We start from the raw sequence: 22395 nt of genomic DNA, 5'->3' as shown, positions 1-22395 counted from the left end.
TTGAAGGTTCTTGCTGTTCTAGGAAACCTTTACACCAGAAGAAAATTACTTAGCCTCTGTTAATCAAGGAGAGAGCTCAGGCAATGGTATAGCCAAGCATTTTTCAGGGGGAAGAACAATTTATTTAACAGTCTAGAATTGTATTGGCATAAATTGGCACTACTGCATGTGCCACATAATGCCTGTTCCGCTTATGTTTTAACGTATGGTTTTGAATTTTTCTTGGTTTTATTATTTTATCTTTTTGTAAACCACTTTGAGGAGGGGTTTATTTTTGTACAATCAAGCGGTGTATATGTTTTATTAAATAAATAAATGAGGTTTTTAATGAGAAACTGGCAAGGGCAGGAGGTAAGTAAGCCTGGTGGTTTGCATCTGTCTAGAAATAATCCGCAGAAGCTCCTTGGAAAGAAATCACTATATGCATGTACATCTGCATAAGAAAGTGGAAGCTGTGAACATGGTTGCATATGTCACTTGCTACGGATTTATGTGCAAAAATAAATAAAATAAATAAAAACTAAGCTTGAGCATGTTGGAGCCTACAACATGTAGACATGCTTCTATATTTACCTATACCTTCTTGCCTACTCTTAAGAGCCTTATCCTATGAGCTGCTACAGTAACAATAATTCATAGAATCAGGTAGTATGTAGTTCCTCATAGAGACATATTCTTTCCTATTAGGATTATTTATTAGATTTCTTACCCACCCTTCACCATAAGGTCCCAGGATGGATTATAACCTTGCCAATATGCAATATTATGACTGGTTAAAATGGTTCACAATTTGCTAGTACCAGTGCTTGTACACAAGCAACCATTGGGGCCACTGTGTCAAAACTCTTCCTCACCCTTCCTGGCACAACTGTGCTGGTGTAAATTCCTCTGATGAGGGCAGGCACAGCTAGGAGTCCTCATCCAAAGCATGTCTGGGTGTTGTGCATTTTATATACTGAGAGGTTCTCCAAGTTTTCATTTCAAAGCATGCACCCACCACATTGCAGTATTCGCAGGATAATTCTGCAAGTTCCAGTGCAAATGCAGTAAGTCTTCATGTAATGATGTGGGTATGGAGAGAGCGCTACTGCAAGATGGGTGGCTTTGTTGGGCGGTACAAGAGACTACTAAAACTAGTTCTCCTTTTTTGAAAAAAGGTTGGCTCTGATCACGAGAAATTCAGTGTGTAGCCCACAAAGAGCAGATTTGTATGGGAGTTGTAGCTGACTAGTCTCAAGGCAACATCTAAAAAAGTCCATTGTCAGCTTTCCTTCAGTACAAAGGCCAGCTAAATTATCAAGACAAACTCTGAAGACTGCAGGCTTGAAACTGGGCCTTCAGATTAATCTGTTTTGGCTCCTGTGCAAATTCCCTCTTTGAAAAACGGAGCATTAGTACTTGGGTCACAACATGGCATGAACAGCGATAGGTGGGTTGGGACTTGTCCCTTGAAATCAATGATGTTATATGGAGACTGTTCAGTAGGTGCTAGGCGAAAGTACATTTTATACACCTTTGCCAAATCAGATTGGCCTTAAGGCTGGTAAAAGAATAGCAGTTTCACAACAATGAATTGCTAGGGAAATGTGCTACCTTTTGAAAATGTGATATCTTTAGAAGTATTTCCTTAAGAGAAGGCATTTAGGTCTGGCACACAAAATGAAGAATCATTGTGCTATAAACTAGAAAGGCCGTAAGTGGTTTGCCTTGGTTTTAAAAGGACAAAACAGCAGAGCTTTATGACCTTTCCTTACTTAGCATGGTTACATCAGTACAAACTATTTTTCTTAAGTTAATCCATAGGATCGGGCATTCTGTGTGGTTTCTTTGCATTGGTCGTCACTGTTTTATGTTGTGACTCAAATGTTAGTGTTTTTCTTATGAAAGAGTGAGTCAGGAGTTGAATCCAACAGCAAAGTTTTCATGCTGAGGGTCTTCAGAGTTTGCCTTGCTTTTTTGGCTGAATTCTGTTAAGATAAAACTTATTTGCACTCTGCCTTAGGACTAATAGTATAGCAGAAAAGTTAACTTCCTACATGCAGTGGTGGAGGAAGCCGCTCAGGTGCCTGGGGCAGTGCGCCTGGGGGGTGCGAGCTGCCCACAGGGGTGGGGCACACCATGGGGCCTCCAGAGTCTGCCTGCCTCCTCCCACTCAGCCGCCCTACAGTTGGAGGGGAGGCAGAGGGCGGACCGTTCGGGCAGCGCAGAACCTGCATGCGCACAAGCCACTGTGTCTCTCCCAGGAGAGACGTGTGGCTTGGGCACGCTGCACGCCCCATGGTGAGTGCCGCCCAGCATTTTGCCACCCCCCATCAGTGGTGACACCTGGGGCAGTCCACACCCACCGCACCCCCCTTCCTCTGCCCCTGCCTACATGACCTTCCAGGTAAAACTTCTGTAATTATGAAACTACATTCCTCATTCTGCCAAAATATTTTGGATATTCTGCCATTCCTCATTCTGCCAAGATATATAGGTCTGGCACTAAACAAGATACACTTCTATACAGATTTGAAATATATTGATGTATCATACTGAATATATATATCTCACTCATAATATAATCAGCTAAATGGCCATGATCCCATTTATCTACCTGTGTGTTTTCCCCTATCCCAACCTATTCTCTTCCCTTTAGAGACCCTGCGTATAGAAGTGTACCCAGAGTGATACCCAACTGCATGACTATAATAATTTACATCTTCCATTTTTGCCCAAGTGATTTGCGGTGGTTCCGTTCCTACTTGGATGGATGTTTCCAGAAGGTAATGCTTCGGGGGTGTTCTTCAACCCCGGGGAGCCTTCAATGTGGGCTTCCTCAGGGTTCCATTTTGCTCCCTATGCTGTTTAACAGCTACATGAAACTGCTGAGTGAAGTTATCCAGCGTTTTCAGTAATATGCTGATGACACACAGCTCTGCTTCTTTAGTGTGGCATGGACATGCTGGACCATTGTCTCGCCTCGATAATGGACTGAATGAGAGCCAACAAACTGAAGTTCAATACAGATAAGATGGAGGCACTGTTAGTGGGCAGTTCCCTAGACTGGATGGATGGGAATTTGCCTGCTCTTGATGGTGTTACACTCATTCTGAAGGAGTGGGTACGCAGTTTTGGGGTACTTCTAGATCCTTTGCTGTCATTTGAGACTCAGGTGGCTTCAGTGGTGTGTGGTGGCTTTCATCAACTTCGGCTGGTGGCCCATCTGTGGCCCTATAGCCTTACTTCTGTTGTCTATGCTCTGGTAACCTCTAGGTTAGATTACTGCAGCATGTTATACAATGGACTGAATCTGAAGATGGTTGGGAAACTGCAGCTGGTGCAGAATTCAGTGGCCAGGTTGCTTACTGGGGCAAGGCAGCTTGAGCATATAACACCAATCCTGGCCTGACTGCACTGGCTGCCAATTAGTTTCCAGACCCAATTCAAAGTGCTGGTTTTGACCTATAAAGTTTTACATGGTTCAGAACTGCAATACCTCAAGAACCCCCTCTCCCCAAATGAACCATCCCAGACCCTGTAATCAACATCTGCTCTCCTTTTCTGCCTCCTCCACGAGAGGTCTGAAGAGTGGCATCGTGAGAATGAGCCTTTGTATTAGTAGTATTATGTTGTGATCCTCCCTGTGATCTTTGGATGAAGGGCAGTATACAGATTAATTAAATAAATAAAGTTTTATGTGACTACTAGCAGGAAGTGCCCCAAACTGCCCAGGAATTTTTTTAGAAACCAAACAATATTGTGATTGTATAATTGTATGAGTTTGGGCCTGTCATACCATTCCATAAAAATTAGGTGAATTCAAACCAAAGTCACATTTCGGTTCAGCACCTTGAATCAAAATGGTGCCTGGCATCCAAATGTCAACAAAAACTGACCCCAACACAGGAACCCTTGTGCCAGGCTTGGTGATGATATCTCAAAAGGCAGCTGGATCTATGCCAAAAAGCAGGCTAAGTCACACCAAAGTGGTGTTTCAGTTCACGGTCTTGATTCAGTGTCCAAATATTGACAGACACCCCTCCCCCCACCACCTTGAGAACTCTTGTGCTGAGTTTGGCAACAATAGCTCAAGTAGCATCCCAACCTATAGATAAAAAAACAGACAGACAAATCACTTTTTTAAAAAAATATGGTAGATGTAAGTGGACCTTTGCTATAGCAGGCTCCTTAGTTCAGAGCTCTTCCTGCAATTATTAATCATTGTTGATAACAATAGAATGAAGATTTTTTTAAAAGGCAAAAACAAGTATTTTGCATGGAATTCTGTATGGGATTCTCACTGTTGTAGCACTGTTGATGAAAGAAGCTTACATTAGCAAATGAAATTCTTTATGAGCAAATACTAAAGCACAGGAACTTTGTCCCATACTAGATCCATAGTCCCACACTCTGAATTAATTTGCCCTTTAAAAATACAAATATCTGCTGAAACATAAGACAGTTGAAAGCCTTTCTATATTTACCAGAAGTTATGTAAATTTCAACGTAGATCAAAATTTGACTATAAATTTGGCTATATATAATTTCCTTAGAAATAATTGGCTTGCTGGACTAGATAATGTACGCTTACCAATGGTTCATCCACTGAAACAAAATCATACATTTATCTGCTTCTAGTCCTGCACAGAAGATCTGGAACTTGACAGAAAGGGAAGCAGCAGTGCAAGGGATGATCTGTGTGTGAATTGACCGACTCCAAAGTACTATTCTGGGAGGTGAGAAGGAGGTGAAATTGTTCTCTAGTCGGGCAGAAAATACCTTTGGACCATGAAAAGCACTCTAGGTGGGGAAAAGTGCATGAAAAGTGTGTCAAAATGAGAGTTATGAACAGAGTCAATACAAAACCATGGGTAAAATCTGTTCAATTTAATGGAACATTAATTTGACATTCTGGACTGGATATTTCATAGGGCTTTTATTGAGAAGTGCAACTCAGGAGTGGGCCAGACCAATTTAGACATTTTAGTGATATTTTTAAAGAAACGCCAATAAACTCCCACTCCGCTACCATTCTTTCTGCATTAAAATGCTAGTTTCAGATTCAGACTTTGCATACATGTGATACAAGTTGTCATTTATTTATGAAATTTTTAGCTTGTTCTTCATTAAAATAATTCCAGAGTTGGGTACAATATAATAAAATAATAAAACCAAAAGTATATAAAAACCAATATGGTACAGCAGTAGTAACAAGCAGCGAAGGCAAGCTTGTCCATCTCCACCAATGAATAGTTAGCCCAAGACCTTGGCAAATAAATACAGTGGTGCCCCGCAAGACGAATGCCTCGCAAGACGGAAAACCCGCTAGACGAAAGGGTTTTCCGTTCTTGAGCTGCTTCGCAAGACGATTTTCCCTATGGGCTTGCTTTGCAAGACGAAAACATCTTGCGAGTGTTCTGATTTTTTTCCGCTCCCCCCCCTTTTTCTAAGCCACTAAGCCGCTAATAGCCTTTTAGCCGCTAATCCGCTAAGCCTTTAATAGCCACTAAGCCTTTAATAGCCGCTAAACCGCTAAGCCGCTAATAGGGTTGCTTCGCAAGACGAAAAAAACGCTAGACGAAGAGACTCGCGGAACGGATTAATTTCGTCTTGCGAGGCACCACTGTATACTTTTAACTGACACTGGAAACCATCATAGTCGGCACCAGTCAAACTTGGGAGGGCATTCTGTTATTCGAGTGCATTATTGACCATGCCTTCTCATGTGTTATTGTACAGTGGATGTTCAGCAGATGCTGTATCGTTAAGGGGGCATCTCTGCCTGATTATAACATATGGGCAGATCTTGAGACATGTAGGACTTTATATGCCCAAACATCCACTTTTGCTCAGTAGCAAATAGTGCTGCTCCTTCAGAATGGGTATAATATGTTATTGACAAGTTGTCCAAGTTAACAGCCTAACCACCATGTTCTGCACTGACTGTAGCTTCCAAACCAAGCTGAAAGCCAGCACCATGAAGAGCACATTGCAGTAATCCAGTCGTGAAGTTACCAGTGCGTGGATCATTTTGGCCAAGAACAGCCATAGGTGATGTACTGGCCAAAGTTGGTTAAGGTTACTTTGCCTCTGTCAACAATAATGGATCTAGAAGTACCTCCAAACTATGTGACTGTTCCTAAAGGGGGAGTGCAGCCCCATCTAGAACAGTTTTCCACCCATCCAGTGAGCTATGGGCAGCTGGGTTCTACAATAAGCTCGTAACCTGGTGGGGTTTCCATTCCAGTGTATTGTCAGTGGCGGACAGGATTGCCAAATTCATTTTTCCTGGATCCTGTCCCTTTGTGATTTCTTTTTTGCCACACCCGTTAAGCTTAATGCGCACAAGTAAAATGCACATAGATTGCAGGGTTACTGTGGTTGTTGTAGTCCTCTGGATCCAATGTCGGTTTCTTGAGGAGCGGGCAAACAACTACCTCCCTAAGGACACCAGACCCACCTCTCCCACAAGGATACATTAACCACACATTGGACTTGCCAATTCTATCTGGCTTGCTCAGTAATTCATGTGAGTGATAATTAGGGAGTTGCAGCTTCCAGCGCAGCCTCAAGGGCAGACTCACATGGAGTGCATTGCTGTAAAAACTAGCAATGGCTACTAGTCCCAATGGCTATATTCTACTCCACTTGTGGAATCAGCATGTTTCTGAATACTGGGAATCACAGGTGGGGAGAGCGCTAAGGTTTTCTGCTTATGGGCTTCTGTTCTGGTTAGCCACCTGTGGGAACAATGTTGGAAAAATAGGCTCTTCTTGTGTGCTTCTGAGTGCCATTAGGTATTCCTCTTTTTTGTGCAGAACACAAGATTTCAGCTGTCTAGTTAAGTGATTTATTTTATTTACATTTTGTTTCTTCGTTTGGTTTGCTTCTAGTACTAGGACTCACCAAAGGGCACAGGACTCCTATATGCCTAGATTTGTGTTTATTATTGTTGTTATTCGCCTGTTTCCACGTTTTTCCCCTCAAGCTTACAAGTTGATTTGTAAGCTTGAAACTTGCTTCTTGGGAAAACTCAACCGGAAACTTCAGGAAAGGGCAACCTCTGGAATTTTTTACTATTGGACTTCCTCCTGCTGGACCGAGGGGATTATTATCGGTTCTGAACTGGCATCTAATAAGTTGAGGAAGACAACCAACAGATAAGACGAAAGGACCCAGCTGTTTTCATCTAGCCATGGAGAGAGATGTACAGTATTGCCCCAGGCCAAGCAGGAAAAACATTTTTTAACTAATTGGTTGCATTTGGCTTTTATTTTTAGATGTAGTGTTGTGGTAACAATAATATCAGCATTCGGTATTTTTCAAAGTATGTTGCAAATTCTGTTAAATTGTCTTTGTTTAAATCCCTTTCTGTTCTCATTGAAAGGATTGCCTTTCTGACAAGAGTAGCGGCACTTTAGAACACTCTCATATCATTTTGTAGTATTAAATGAAAATATATATGGATAAAAATGAAAAATAGAAATTGGGTTGACTGATAATTTTACTTCTTTATGTTCATTTCTTTGTAGTAGAATATCAATCTGCCTTAAAGTTTCATACCCAGAACAGAAAGATCTCTGCTATTGATTACCAACAGGACAAGATTTTTCCTTTGACAGGATACCTGTGTTTCTGCCCAATTCTACTATAGTCTCAACCCTTTGCCATTTCTGCTTTTCTAAACTGCACTTTGAAAAATATTTGACTGAGTGGCTGCTCTAAAGATTTCTCATATCTGAAAGGGAATATTATATATCAGTTAGCCAGGAAGTTACAGGATTTGGTATTTATGAAGGCACTTATGCTTCCATAAATAATTTCATTAATTGAAAATGCAATGCCGCTTCCTGTTTTCCAAGGGATGTCTGGAATTCTAGTGGTATTTCATGCAAGGTTGTTGAAGAAGTTTGCATACTTTGTGTTGAAATGGGGAGAATGTACAGTCATGACTAGTCTATAAGATTGATTTGTAACCAACAAAGGAAATGTCTACTTATGAGACACAAATCAATGTAACCAGGCTGTGAAAGTGCAGACAGAGATGTGAGAAAATTATTTGATCATTAGTCTTTCTTGGAAAAGAAAGGGGACCAAATTCTTACCTCATTTGCATGGATACTTTTCTACTAAAATCAATCGGGCATATGCCTACATATCCAAGAAGAGAATTTAGCTCTGATTCTAGGAGATTTCAAAATAATGTATATTAGAAAATGGCTGCACTGACTTCAGTTTTGTGCAGTCTACTTTTACTTTTTCTGGACTCACCAAGGGTTATTCACATGTTTTAAGTGTACAAAGCAAGAGAGCGTTGCCAAGTTTTCTTAAAAATTAAGACATAGGTAATCTGTGTTACGTTGTCCTGAGTATGTACTCTTGCTTAACAATATGAGAAATACTTTGCCATCTCAGAGCAAGGTACAGGTCCTATGGAACCATGACACTAGGTGGTCAGATGGAAATTGGCCATTGGTTAGTCATTTGAACTAAATGAAAAGTTCAGCATTTTCTGGGGGAAAGTTCAGTAAACTGTGTGTGAGGCATTGTTTGATCTCAGATATGAGTTACTTCATAACTGTTGGTGCCATAGTGTGTCTGTTCTCTAAATATAGAATTCTGTCATTTTATGAAGAACTCACTGTACGTGAAAATATCTATTTTTCACATTTGGTATTAAAATGACATGTGTGAATGTTGTTACTGTGGGGTAAAATGCAGAGAATAATTTAATGTACATTCCTAGCCAATGTAGGTTTTATATTTGCTTGGTTCAAATTTAAATCAATTTAATCCTCAAGTGTGTAAAAGTCCTTACATTTCTTTCTAATCTGATCTGGAAATATTATTTGATGCCTAAAGGCTTATCTTCACATGTGACTATATCAATTCTATTCATTTCATATGTTTCTTTTTGTGTTTGCTTTGCTTTTCTGTGCATTCCTGTAGCTAGGTATGTCAACATAGGTGCATTTGTTCAAAAATTCTTCAATTTGTTCCACTACCTTTCCTTTAAGAAAAGTATTGTTATTGCAATGGCTCATCGGAAAAAGCAAAATATACAATTCCTTTAAACTACTTCCAAAATATAAGTATAGTTCCCAACACTTAATTTTTGTTGTGTATTTCTCACATTGCTTGTTTTTAACTAATCTGGTAAATTAGTTAGGAGGGAGGTGGACATACGTTGCTTAATTATTTAATATTTATGTGCACTGATTTGGTTCGGTTGTGGCAAGTTTACTCTTCTCCTATACCAGTCCATGGATCAGTTTAGGCACATGTTAATAGGTTAATAAGGCTGGCACAAACAAGGCCTCCTTATTTCACCTAGATTTTTAAACAAATAATAGCAGTTTCTTGAAGCAATTGGGCTCACATCCAGCTCAGTTAAAATTACTGCTGAATATATATTATATACCAATCATACTGTTTTCATTATCTTTTCTTTTCTTTTCTTCTCTCTGTCTCTTTCCCTCTCTTGTGGTTGGTGAATTTTAGAACTGAGACAGAGCTATCCAAAGCACTTGCTCCCAAGTGTCAAACACAGAGAGTATTTACCCCTGGGTAAACTTTGTGTCATGATCTTTTAAGTTAAGAATCTTTGTGTCAAGAATTGCTGTTATATAATACATGCTGTCGTCTGGAGTGAGGCACAGTTGTGCATATTTATCTGGTTTACTTTGCAGTGCGTCATTTCAAGTGGCGGAAAACATAGTGCGGGAAATTGTGTACTTATTTTTGTGACTTATGCAACTCCCAAGTAGAATATGTTCTTGACACCAGATGGTAAAGCAAAATAAGTTGCAAGTTTCGTTTTCCAGATGCAGTGATGTTTCTTGCCTACTTGAAGTCAGTTCAGTCGGCTTTGCAAACTTCCGTCCAAAGTTTTGTTTTGACTTATTGCCGTGCAGCTTTCAAGACTATTTGCAGAACTCGCAACTGAAGTAAGAAATAGAGGATCCTAGGTTGGGGCTGAATTAAAGATTACACTACATATGTTGTAGTGCAGAGCCGGGGTACCTCCTGCCATGCAACTATCTGATGTAATTAATTAGAATGCTGCCATGGAGAAAGCTGTGGGCCTCATTAAAATTTCCCCACATGTTTAGAACAGGATGGCATTTCCTTTTTCATATGATAGGGAAGCTATATTTGAGGGTTTTTAAAAAAAGTAATTGGAACAGAATAATTGTATGCAGAAAAGAGGAAAGGATGTCTGTGTCCCTGTCTCCATGCTATCTCTTTCTGGTTTTGGGGTTTTAGGTATTGGGACTATAAAGGTAAAGGGACCCCTGACCATTAGGTCCAGTCGCGGATAACTCTGGGGTTGCAGTGCTCATCTCGCTTTATTTGCTGAGGGAGCCGGCGTACAGCTTCCGGTTCAGGTGGCCAGCATGAGTAAGCCGCCTCTGGAGAACCAGAGCAGTGCACAGAAACGCCGTTCACCTTCCCGCCGGAGCGGTACCTCTTTATCTACTTGCACTTTGACGTGCTTTCAAACTGCTAGGTTGGCAGGAGCAGGGACCGAGCAACGGGAGCTCACTCCGTCACGGGGATTCGAACCGGCAACCTTCTGATCGGTAAGCCCTAGGCTCAGTGGTTTAGACCACAGCGCCACCGGCAGTAAATAAACAAAGAGCTATGTATAATATTATTCAACAAAAGACTTCCGGCTCTGTGAAAAAGAATGTACTTATTAGTATATAAAAGAAACAATTTGAACCAAAATAAAAATAAAAATGCTGTGTTACAGGTGTGAGCTGCTTTCAGCTCAACTTTGTTTGAAAAGCAGCATATTGTATATGAAATCAACTCAAAAAAGAACTGTCATGTCCTCAAGAGTTCTGCATTAATTTAGAGATTGTGCAGTACCGTGTATGTTTGCTCAAAGGTAAATCTTACTTGTGGGTAAGCGCTGCTGTATTCACGGGCTTATCTTATTCAATGCATAGGAATGGAAAACAATTTGACAGTGTGGAGGTAGCATTAGTTAAGTAACTTGGAGACCTTTGTGTAGCAAGTGACTAACCAGTCTTCTTATTCATCTTCTTTCAAAAAATTCCCCATAGCTCAAAATATGATAGTATATAGTCTTATCCTTTGTTTCTGTGGAGTGTAAGGCAGAGCTATAAAAATGTTACCATTACTTTCTTCGGTGAGGCATTGAAAGTCATATGAGACAGCATATACAGTATGTATGTCTGGGAGGAAGGCAGATTTTGTACCTGAAAATGTCTTGCTATTATTAGATGTTCAGTTACCAGGGGGTATGTAAGACAACTGAAGCTCTGTTTTTAACAGAGACATTATTCATGCTACTTGTAACAGTAACCACCTCCAAATGAAACACAGACAAAAGTCTGGAGAAATCAATGTCAGCGGAGTACAGCCATTCTCCTGATACCTTCTGCCTCTCATGTAGAGCTCTCGGGTTATTGAGACTGGAGATTACTTCTAATTCTGGATCTCTTGAAGTCTTCAAAACTCAATAAAATGATGCATCTCTCAGTGGCTTTCTATTGGAGAGATTCTGTCTGCGGGAGCTGCAGCTATAGATTGAAGTCAGTTCTTTTAACATTAGTCCTTTGTTACAAAAAGTGAGGCTGAAGCAGAATTATCAATGCTGGGTGATACCCAACTAATACATACTTAGAGCAGACACATGGTTTTCAGTGGGTCTACTCTACACTGAGTATGACAGATCTCCACTGTTGGAGGCAGTATGTTTCTGAATACCAGTTGTTGGAAACCGTAGGAGGGGATAGGGCTGTTGTGTACATCTCCTTGCGAGATTCCCAAAGACACTGTGGCCACTGTAAGAACAGGATGCTGGGACACATGGACTGGCCTGATCCTGCAGGCTTTTCTTATATTACCAACTGTGTATTTTCACAGTTAGTGCTGTGGTGAGAGACTGTAGTCGGAATAACAAGTAACTCTTCTATAGTTAGTATATTTTACATACTTTTGCTAACAGCTGTTCATATCTGGAGTAGCTTTGAACCTCCTTCACCATAAAGTAGTTTGTTTATAACTTCTGGAGCAGTGAGTTTTTTCTAGTCACTACCCCTGAATATTTCCCTATAATTAACTTGGTTGAAATGTGAGGTTTAGATTAGAGTAACCTGTTAGATCTACACAATAAGTGAATTTCCACATAACCCAATATAAAGATCTACATTGGGATCTGCTGCCTGTGATGGTCACTTCACCTTGCCTCATGGGTGGGCCATTCCGGTCTGACGGTATGGGAATGAAAAGTTGTGTGATGTAAAGCAACAGGTTCTTCTTAACTCCTAACTTTGGGTTCTGAGAATAAAGAGAAGGTTTGCTAGGCATACAAAAATGTAATAGTTTGCATATACTAATTTTATATATATGTTGATGTAATATAAGTTGGATTGTGAACAACAATCCAATTCACAATAATGTGAATAACAACTGATAAGTTCTCCAGGAAGAGGAAATTGTGCAGATTTCCTGGTGTGTGTGTGTAATCCCCAAGAGGCTTTGAGCAATGTGCATATCTCAACTTTATTTTGTATAAGCATCGGGCAGTATGCACATCTTCTGGTTAATGGGTCAGTAGGTCTTGAGAACTGTGCATATGTCACAATTGTTTTGTACATTCTCTGAGTGAAACACTTGGAGTACTTCAAAATAATCTGTTCATAATTTTCATCCATCTCTTATGCAATGAAGATAATCTCTATGTAACCTCGGAGAATATGCAGAAAGCAGCATTATATGAAGGAATTTTGTATTGACTGCTTTACATATTTTCTCTGCAAGTTATGTTGAGGAATAGTAATAAATAACCAGGAGCACCCAGCAGGGAGGTTGTTCAGTGGTAGCAAATAGTTTGTAAACTATTTGCTGAATACTGGAGCTAAGGACCAAGTTACATGGGGGGGGGGGGATGCGCACGCTTAAGCTGGCAAGTTTCGTTGGAAAAGTAGGCATGTGAAGCACTAAACTGGAATGTGCTCCTGATCCAAACCAGGGCCCCGCACTGTTCCCACCAAAACTGCTTCCCTGGCTGCTACTTTCCCCCAAAGTGCAGATGCTACAAGCAGCACCTTTGGGAGCAAATAGCAGACATGGGGATCTTGTGGTTGTTGTTGGAGGAGGAAATGGGCCTGGGGTCCCAATCCAGATTTCAAGCATGTTCTAGATGGGGGGGCATAGTTGTTTTCCCTTTACAATTAAGATAGCACACGTTTTAAAAAGTGTGAATAACATAATGTGTAGTTTGGCCCTAAGATGCTGTTGAAATTGAGATAGCAGCAAAGTATCAGTAAATTGAACTAGTTTTCAGAAAATAGACCCGTCATTTTCTTCTAATGTTGTTTTTGTTGTTGTTTTCTGCTTCTTGAAAAATAATGTCCTCTTCTCATGCTTCAGTTGACATATCTGTGATTTTGAACAGATTTGGAAAAATCACCAATATTTTGACAGGGTTCCTTGGCAATGAAATGTTCCTAAAACTCATTTGTCATAACTAGCCAAAGCAATGGATTGGATGGATACATTGTTGTGACACAGCCAATTTCTTCTCATTTTCACAATCTTTGGTGATTTTAGGTGGTGGCAACTCTCCTTCTAGTAGCAGCAGCTCTTTGTGGAATTTGTGCTATCACTGCATGAAGAAGTTTCATTCTCTGCCCTTGGGACACTTTACCAAAGTGCTCTCTCCATATTAAAGCAGCTGCACATGGACCACAGCTCTGGATCAGCCAACAGGGACTGCAATCTATCGTTTGCCTGCTCAACGAGAGGGTGACTTAGAACTTTTCAGCTTATCTGAAGTGTGAATAAACTTTTTTTTTAAGAAGTAAAGAACCATTAGCTAGTCATTAGTTGGGTCATATTTTCCTGCAAGGAGGACAAACAGGAAGATTGAGTCTTAAACTAGAACCCTTCTCTGATCAACCAAACCCTCTGAATGATGAGCTTTCTCAATATCTCAAGTAAAGAGCATATCATACTCTTAGGAATTCTTTTCTTTCAAACCTATTGCTTAGTCCAACTGGCCTTGTCCTTGGACACATGTCACTTTAGTGCCTATTGCTATCTAGGAATCTCAAGTCATGTGCTGTTTCATCTTTGGACCTGGCCTCTGATCCTGCCTGACCCTTTCATCCTTGGTGTCATGGCCCCAATCCTTCTCCTGTTTGATATGCACTTGGATTACGTCTACCTTCCTTCCTGCAAGGACTGATTCCTCTGGCTTTTCACCCCTTCACCTACATTTATAAATGAATGCTCACCCAGCTATTGGAAATGCCTTAGTAACATTAATAACAGATTGCATCATAGGGTATTAAAGGAACTTGGAGATGTGATCTCAGATTATCTGCCATAGTTTTCTTTTTTCCTTTCTTTTTTTGGGAAATGAGTGAAGTGCCACAAGATTCAAGGCAGACAAATGTCCCCAACTTTTAAAAGTGAATGGGGAAGAGGATCCAGGCAACTACCCACTGGTCAGCTTGACATCCATACTTGGAAAGGTTCCAGGACAGATAATTAAGCAGCAAATCTGTGAGGGTTTGGGGGGGGCAGAACACTTTGATCACAAAGAGCCAGCATAGGCTTCTCAAAAACAACTCGTGGCAGACCAACCTTATCCCTTCGATTTTTATACAATTACTAGCCTTCTAGAATGACATAGATGCAGTATATCTGGATTTTAGCAAGATATTTGGCATGTTTTCCCCATTATCTTCTTATCAGCAAGCTGATAAAATGTGGACTTAATGATAGTACTGTTACATAGATTTGTGGATGGTTGATCAACCATACCATACTTATCAAACTGGAGAGAAGTGATGTGGAGTGTCATGAGATTCTGCCTTGGGTACTCTTTAACATATTTATTAATGGCTAGAATGTCATGTCCTTAGAGGGCATAAAAAGTCCCAAGATTTGTCAGGGATTGATTTAACTTTATTAGTTACACAAATGAAAAAGTGCTTCGAGTGTGTCCTGTATGTGAGGCTGTGAAATTCATAACTCTTTCACTTTGTAATTTGCTCCTTGTCGATCTTCTTTTTCTTCAGTGTATACTACCTGTGAGGCATGTTGATGGAAAACAGGAAGTGATTAATGCTCAGGGAGGTGTTTGGTTATTTTATATTTGGTTCGGTTGTATTTTACCTTCATTTATATTTGTCTACATAAAAATCAATAAAAATGAAATAAAGGGAATGAAGGGGGTGCTCATAAAATTTGCAGATCGCACCAAATTATGTGGGGGCTTAGAATACAGAAACTGAAACTCATGATGGTCTTAACAGAATGGAGAACCTGGCCAGTACTAGAAACAGATATAATGTAAAGTGTTGCATTTAGGTAGGGAGAATCAAATGCACAGACACAGGATGGGTGACACCTTGCTTGGTAACAGTACCCGCGACAAGGATCATGAGTCAGCAGTGTGGTGTGGTAGCTAAAAAGTATAATGCAATTCTAGATTGCATCAACAGAGGTATAGGGTTGTATGCAACTTAGCACTAAGGTCAACGGAGATTTCTCCTTGTGCAATGGAATGTTCTCCCCCTCTCCCATGACCCTCTAAATCTGTTTTGAAGTCTCCAGAGCAAATTTGGGGAGGAGAGGGGGTTGGGATCCTGTTGCGCTACTGCTAATCCTTGCGCTAGCACAACTATTTTGCAGCTAAGGTTAGTCACTCAAAAGAGCTATTGTGGCTTATTGAGGTCAATCTGTGACATGTGCATCGTAAGAAACGTTGTTGCTCCTTTCCATCTACATGCCTTGAACTCTAGGAATTGTTAGACAGCTAATACTATTGGACTACAGTCCTCGGAGCTCTCAAAGCACAGTTTACTGAGCTACTGATTCTTCCAAGTGAGCTTTTAAATTCAGATCCATAGGTAGGCTATGCCTAATGCTAACCCTCCAGGGCTGATGAGGGCTAGCCATATAAAGGATACTGTTACTGAAATTGGGAATATAAAAGGTAAAGATCCGTAACTTTCTGAGCTAGCTAGTACAGTCCTTCAAAATCAATTTTTTTAGGGAATAGAAAAACGATAATTTTCCAGAAGCTTCTGAATAAATACTCTGTCCCTTGTCCTTGTTTGACCTCTAGGAACTGAAAATTCATTTCATCATGACAGAGTAGAAAGCTTACGTTTCTCAGTGCCAAATTTGAGCTGCAATTGGTTGAGCAAGAACTACAACTTGAGCAAAGTGAAATTTTATAGGGTGTCAGATGAAAATGCAACAGAGAACTAGTTACAGATAAGTAAGAGAGACTGTGTGACAAACAATGGGAACACGATGTAGACTTTTACTGTATAAACATTCACTGCATTTCCAGATTTCAATAGAAGATTGCCCTTGGGAAAAGAAGAAAAATGTTTTTCTTTTACTATTTTTGCAGAGGCCTCCAGGAATCTGCCCCATCCCTTAGCAAACTGCGGCAGCCTCCAATTTGAATGGTCCACCTGGAAATTATTGCTCATTGAGAAATAATTGTTTGGTCTTTAGTAGTATTCTATAGTCTTTATGGTAGACAAAATGCTTGGTTCCACTTCTGGAAAACTTCAGTAGTTTCCTCACTCCTCTGCTACCTGTTTAGTTTAATGATTTCCAAATTAGAAATTCTGCATTAATTGTTGTAGGTTCATTGTGTTTGTCCACCACCACAAAAATGTCTTCTCAGTGCAAGGAACATAATTGGGTCATTGGATTATTCTAGGTGCAATTTCCATCCAAATATGATTGGCTATGGCACCAAGCACAGTTTGCAAAACACCATAGTCCAGATATAGGAGACTAGTATACCAATGAAAAGAAAACAGCAGCTAATATTTTAGAGCACTGGTTTCTCATGATCATGTTCCAGGTCACAAATCTGAGTTAGGTAATAACAGAAGCATACAGTAGCTTTTTATGGCATTACATTTTCTTGTTTTTCTCAAAATTGGTTTCCACTTGTTTTCAGAGAGCTAATCTAAGCAGAGGTTTAAGATCGGAGTTTTCCTTCTCCTAGATGGGCTACCTTCCTCGGTTGATGAACTCAATCTGCCCCACCTTGGGGAGTTAGGGAAGGATTAGTGCTTCTGTTGGGGGACACGTCATGTTCCTTCTGGGGTAGCTTATACACCTTTGGTCTTCACCCTGCACTAAGCTTTCACCTGTGGCTCCTAGAAGCTGTCAGCATGCAACAGTGGCTGCACCTCTGGAACGCCTTTGGCTGGCTGGCTGTACCAGGTGAGGGTTGCCAATACATCTCAAACCATCGGTGAGTTAGGGACTTTCCCTGCATGTAAAAACAGGTTCTGGTGGATTGAGCAGACAAGACCAATAATGAGTCCAGTGTTCAAGAAGGCGGTTTTTGCATGTGCTGTAGAGGGAAGTGACGGGCAGATAGAGCTCCCAGCTTCTCTGGCCATTGGCCATGCTTGCTAAGGCTGGTGCAAGCTGTACTTCAACAACATCTGAAGGATTACAGGTTCCCCACACCTGCTATAGAAGCTCTCTGTCAATTGAATCAGTTTGCAAATACACCTCTTAGCTGTTAGTTAACAGGTTCCTATTAATATATTTGCTTTTGTGGGTGCAGCATTCATCAGAAGAGTTCTGCAGAAGTTACTTACTGAATCTGTAACATGATTGCTTCTGCCCTTTGGATTTATTCCTTTTGTGCATTTCCCCAGCCAGGGACTACTTCCCCACTCCTCCCCCCCCCCCCCCGGCAGCAGCAGGAGGAGAAGCCAGCCATTGAAACTCCTCCCACTTTGAACATGGGGGGCACCCCTCTCCCCAATAATATGGGTTGAAGGGCTTGGCCCCTAGGAGATGGCACCTCTGATGGCATATGACGTCTTCTGCTGTTTTCTTTAGATTCTGTGTTAGAAGTTCCATTTTTGTAGGATATGAAAGTCTTTTCCAGGATTGGTTTGAGAATGAAGAAATGGCACTTGATTGCATGTTTCTAATAGAAGGTGCTATCCCAATAATAAAGACTGCCACACCCAGCCATAACCACTGAGAATAGGAAATTTCAAACGTCCTTTTCTCTTGACTCCCTCTGCCAATCAGACAAGGTTTGGAATAACTTCAACTCATTTGTTTAAAAAGCACTGGAAAGTTCGAATAGATATTTTCTTTCAGTAGATATCTCACAGAGATGTTCTTTCAGTAAATAAATATCAGAGGTGGGAAGGAAGCATTGGTGATATGCTGATTTGTTAGAATTTATATTTGCAGGAAAGAGAACTCTGAAAGAGACTAAATTTAGATACTTTCCAGGGTGTACAGTGTGAGGTGCAGGGTAGATGTACCTTCTGCTTATGTGCATTGTAAGTAATAGGATATGACAGACCATATCAGAGAAGAGGTGCTGATTAATGAGCAGCTCAGGAAAGGAGGTCAAGAAGTGATGAAGGGTCACAATCCAATTTATGAAAGGGGGAAAGAGGAGAATCAAAGCATTAGTATGAGGAGTTAAGTAGAAAGGCCATTAATCAGCATTGCCTTTATAAAATACCAAAATGTTTTTGCTGACTTTATTCCCTTTGCAAGCCAACACTGCATATGAAAATAGGAGCATATAAAACATCATCTTCAAGGACCTCAGTGCTATATAAAAGAGAACATCTATTATGAAAAGTAGAAAAATTATTACTGTATTTTTAGCAGTTGCTGGAACCACATATGCATGATTGTATGCCTCGTTGATAAGAGATTCAGAATTTATACAAGAATATCTGCACAATTTATACAAGAATATCTGTGTAAAGGCAAGAGTTCTTTGGTGTCAGGCTCTTCTTAACTCATTCAAGGTATGGAAGGTAACTAGAACAGGTTCAATCCCTGGCATCTCCAATTAAAATAATAATATAGCAGGCAATGTTAAAGACTTCTGCAGAGCCCCTGCAGAACTACTGCAAGTCAGAGTAGACAATACTGCACTATATGGACTAGGCATAAGTCAGCTTCCTATATTTCTGAGTTTGGGAGCTCTATTTCTTTCTGTAGCATGCTTTGCCTTTCTTTTTTCTTTTTAAAATAAACTTTATTAAAGATCTCTTAGTTTACAAAAAATACTTGCATTGTCTCTTTTTTCAAGTTGTGTTTTCTACAGATCAGTTACATTTGTTGTGAGACATTAGTGTTGCATGCAGTATTAGCTTGGGAAGAAAAGAGGGGAAAATGGGGGAGGGGTTTATAGGGTAAAGTGGGGGTGACAATGCTTCTATTTTTCTGCTTAGTGTACGTGTGGGGTTTTGTCTCAGTGTCACTTGTGTGGGTTCTCTTTCTATTCACTTGTTATATTTCCTTGGTGGTGGGAGAGGTTGGGGGTGACCTAGGGTGTAGTAGGTTGTCTTTGGTTGGCTGTAGTGAGATTTATTTATGTGTGTGAGTGCATGAGAGGGTGGGTTTTTAGGTCAGGTTAGACATATTGATTCATATGCTGTCAACGGATTCTTGTTGTTGTCTTGTTGGGCTATGTATATGATAAAGGGGAACCATACCGGGATGAAGGCGTCTTCTGTTTGTCCCCATGTCAGTTTCAGTTTATTGGTTAGTCATTCTAGTAAGGCTGTTTCCCTACGCTGTATTGTTTTTGATATTTGGTTGGAAGCCACCCAGAGTGGCTGGGGAGACCCAGTCAGATGGGCGGGGTATAAATAATAAATTATTATTATTATAGTAATAATTTGATACCATTGGTCCATGTTTACCCCTGACAGGTCTCTCCAGTGTCTGGCTATGATGTTTCTGGCTGCTGAGAGTAGATGGGTTATGAGCTCTTTATAATGTGAGTGGGCATTATTATTTTGGAAGATGTTCAGTAGGGACAGTTCTGGGGTGACTTCTAATACTTGTTTAGTTATTTTGCTTATTGTATGACTGATGTCTAGAAGAGTTGGATTTTGAAACATTCCCACCACATGTGGAGGTATGTGGCTGTGGAGGTGCATCTTCTCCAGCATTTTGGTGAGGCTCCTGATGTATCAGTGTTAGTTTCTATGGTGTTAAGTACCATCTGTAAGTGAGTTTCAGGATGAGTTCTGTCATCCTCCTGTTGTTTTTTTATTATGTCTGTGGGATTTTGGAACAGTATTTTGTATATTGTGGATACCATCTCTTTGCCGTGTCCCTTTGTTGTTAGGAGGAGGTTTCCAAAGGTTGTCAAGGGCCTAGTTGTTGCTGTTTTTACTACTGGATTGTTTAAGAAGGCATGTAATTGGTGGTGTGTTAGCCAGGGAATTTGGGTGTCCCCTAGTTTGTCTTGTATTTCTTGTGTTGATGTGGGTTTGTTATTTTTGTAGAAGCCTGCTAGACGATATAAGCCTTTGGGCTTGCCAGGTTTTTATCTGAAAGTTTTGTGCTGCATGATGGAATAGTGGGTGATGAGCCAGGGGGATTAGTGGGGATGGAGTTGGGGACAGTTTGCCGGCTTCTTCCTTCTATGCTTTAAGCATGGTCTGTGTGAACCTGTTTAGTGTTGTGAGGATTTTCCTTTGTTTGGGAGGAATGGGTATGCTGTGGTGGGGGTATTTTCGAGTATGTCTCTCTCCAGGTGTACCCATTGTTTTGTTTCGTCTTCTAGAATGTATGGGATTATGTTGCACACTTGGTTGGTGATGTAGTGAAGGGGCAAGGTGTAGGTATTTGGGGTTTATTCTTGGTTTGTTTTGTGTGAGAAGATGAACGAGTGTAATTTTTTCTGCCATTTGCAGAGTTGGGTTGCAGGAATTCAGATTGGGAGGGTTTAGAATAGGTAGGTTAATTTTGGGAGGGTGATCATTTTGATCATGGCTATTTTGTCTGAAAGGGTGAAAATAGTGTTGTTCCAAGTCCTCAAGTCTTTGTTGATTGTCATCACAAGGGGTTGTAATTGTGGAGATATAGTTTGTTGAGGTTTCTGGTTATTTGTACCCCTAGGTATCTTTACTTGGTGCGGCAGTTTTATCTTAGTGATGTTGGCAAATTCTTTTTGGAATGGGTGTGTGTGTGTGTGTGAAACACATAGCCTCAGATTTTGCACAATTTACTTGTAGGCCCGATACCATTGCAAATGTGTTGAGTTCTTCGGTTAGGGTGGTTGCTGTGTTTATGGGGTCTGGTGTTGTGACCATCAGGTCGTCTGCAAAGAGCCCTAATTTATAGGTTCTGCCTCTTATTTCCACTCCCTTGATGTCTGTGGTTGCTCCGATTTGGACTGCTAGAGGTTCCAGAGCCAGAATGAATAGAAAGGGAGACAGTGGGCATCCTTGTTTTGTGCCTCTTTGGATTGCTATGGAATTAGAGTCCATACTGTCAGTCGCGTATTTTGCTGAGGCATGGGAGTAGATTTGTTTGAGGGTTTGTAAGAAGATGGGACCAATTTTCATGTTAGTTAGTACTGCTAATAGGTATTTCCATTCAAGGCAATCAAAAGCTTTGAGGATGTCTAGGGACATAATTGTCAGTGGGAGTTTAGTTGCCTTACTATGTTTGATCAGATTCAGTAGTTTCCTAATGGGGTCTGTTACATTGTGACCAGAGACAATACCTTTCTAAAGGGACTTTGTAAATAAGGAAAAGATTGGCATTCACGGTTTCTGTTATACTTTGCCTGCACTGTACATCCAAATCTAACTAAGATTCCCACCAACCTCCATAAGCTAATATTCAGTACACAGGGAAGAGCATTAGAACTTGGATATATTTGGATTCTGCACAATCCAATTAGAAACCTGAGAATTACTTTGCTGGATCTCAGTGCAAAGTTCATCTTGGCCAGCAGTCGGTCTCCAACAGTGACCAGCCAACTGTTCCTCAGAAATTTCCAAACAAGGCATCTTAAAAATGCCCATCCTTTTTTGTTTGCTCACATTATGGTATTCAGAAGTATATCACCACCATGATAAATAGCTATGGATACCATGAATATGTCCAGTTGTTGTAAGGTTATCTAAGCAACGCTGGTCACCACTTGTTGTAATATATTCCTTAAGTTAATTGTGCATTGGTTGAAGAATGACTACTTCTTTTTCTATCCCAGAATTATTACCAGTAGTGTTATGACTCACTTGTATCTAGAATAATTTAGTATGATTTACAAACTGTTTACCCTGATTCCAGATCATTTACAAATAACTCACTTATACTTCATTTTGTTTCTTTCCAGTACAGGCACAGCTTTTCTCTGCCCCAATGAATGTCTGTGCTAGGTCTAAAACTTGGAGTGATTTACCTGAAGAGTGATACCATCAAGAAACCACTGTAAGTTAACTATGTATCCTGCGTAAAAATGTTGAGCAAAAAATGAATTTTGCAGAGAATTACAGGCTACCATATACTTCCCCCCAATTATTGGGGGAATTTGAGTAGGTATTTTTTTAAAAAAGCTGCAGTAGTGTTGCATTTATGGTTTCCAGTTTTTACTCC

The 22395-nt window shown here is 40.4% G+C and overlaps 1 protein-coding gene and 1 long non-coding RNA gene across 31 annotated transcripts in view; one reads left to right on the top strand and one right to left on the bottom strand.

Moving 5' to 3' along the window:
• Positions 1-22395, bottom strand: part of LOC310705936 — a 123849-nt gene that overhangs the window by 9309 nt on the left and 92145 nt on the right. The gene's annotated exons all lie outside the window — the stretch shown is intronic.
• The window catches only part of ZBTB20 (zinc finger and BTB domain containing 20), a 493834-nt gene that overhangs the window by 416203 nt on the left and 55236 nt on the right, over positions 1-22395 (top strand). For 24 of the 30 annotated variants that reach the window (XR_014525528.1, XR_014525529.1, XR_014525530.1 and 21 more), the window contains one exon: positions 22136-22230. Coding sequence is in view for 27 of the 30 variants with exons in the window: in XM_083500912.1 (XP_083357038.1) it covers positions 22166-22230 (65 nt within the window). In the remaining 3 variants the exon portion in view is untranslated. Of the gene's footprint in view, positions 1-4620; positions 4719-22135; positions 22231-22395 lie in introns of all 30 variants that reach the window. The other 6 variants (XM_083500911.1, XM_083500898.1, XM_083500906.1 and 3 more) reach the window with 3 other exon arrangements.

Source organism: Podarcis liolepis, assembly GCF_965112155.1.
Source record: "Podarcis liolepis genome assembly, chromosome: 4".
Classification (NCBI taxonomy): domain Eukaryota; kingdom Metazoa; phylum Chordata; class Lepidosauria; order Squamata; family Lacertidae; genus Podarcis; species Podarcis liolepis.
This window is presented reverse-complemented; position numbering and strand designations above follow the sequence as displayed.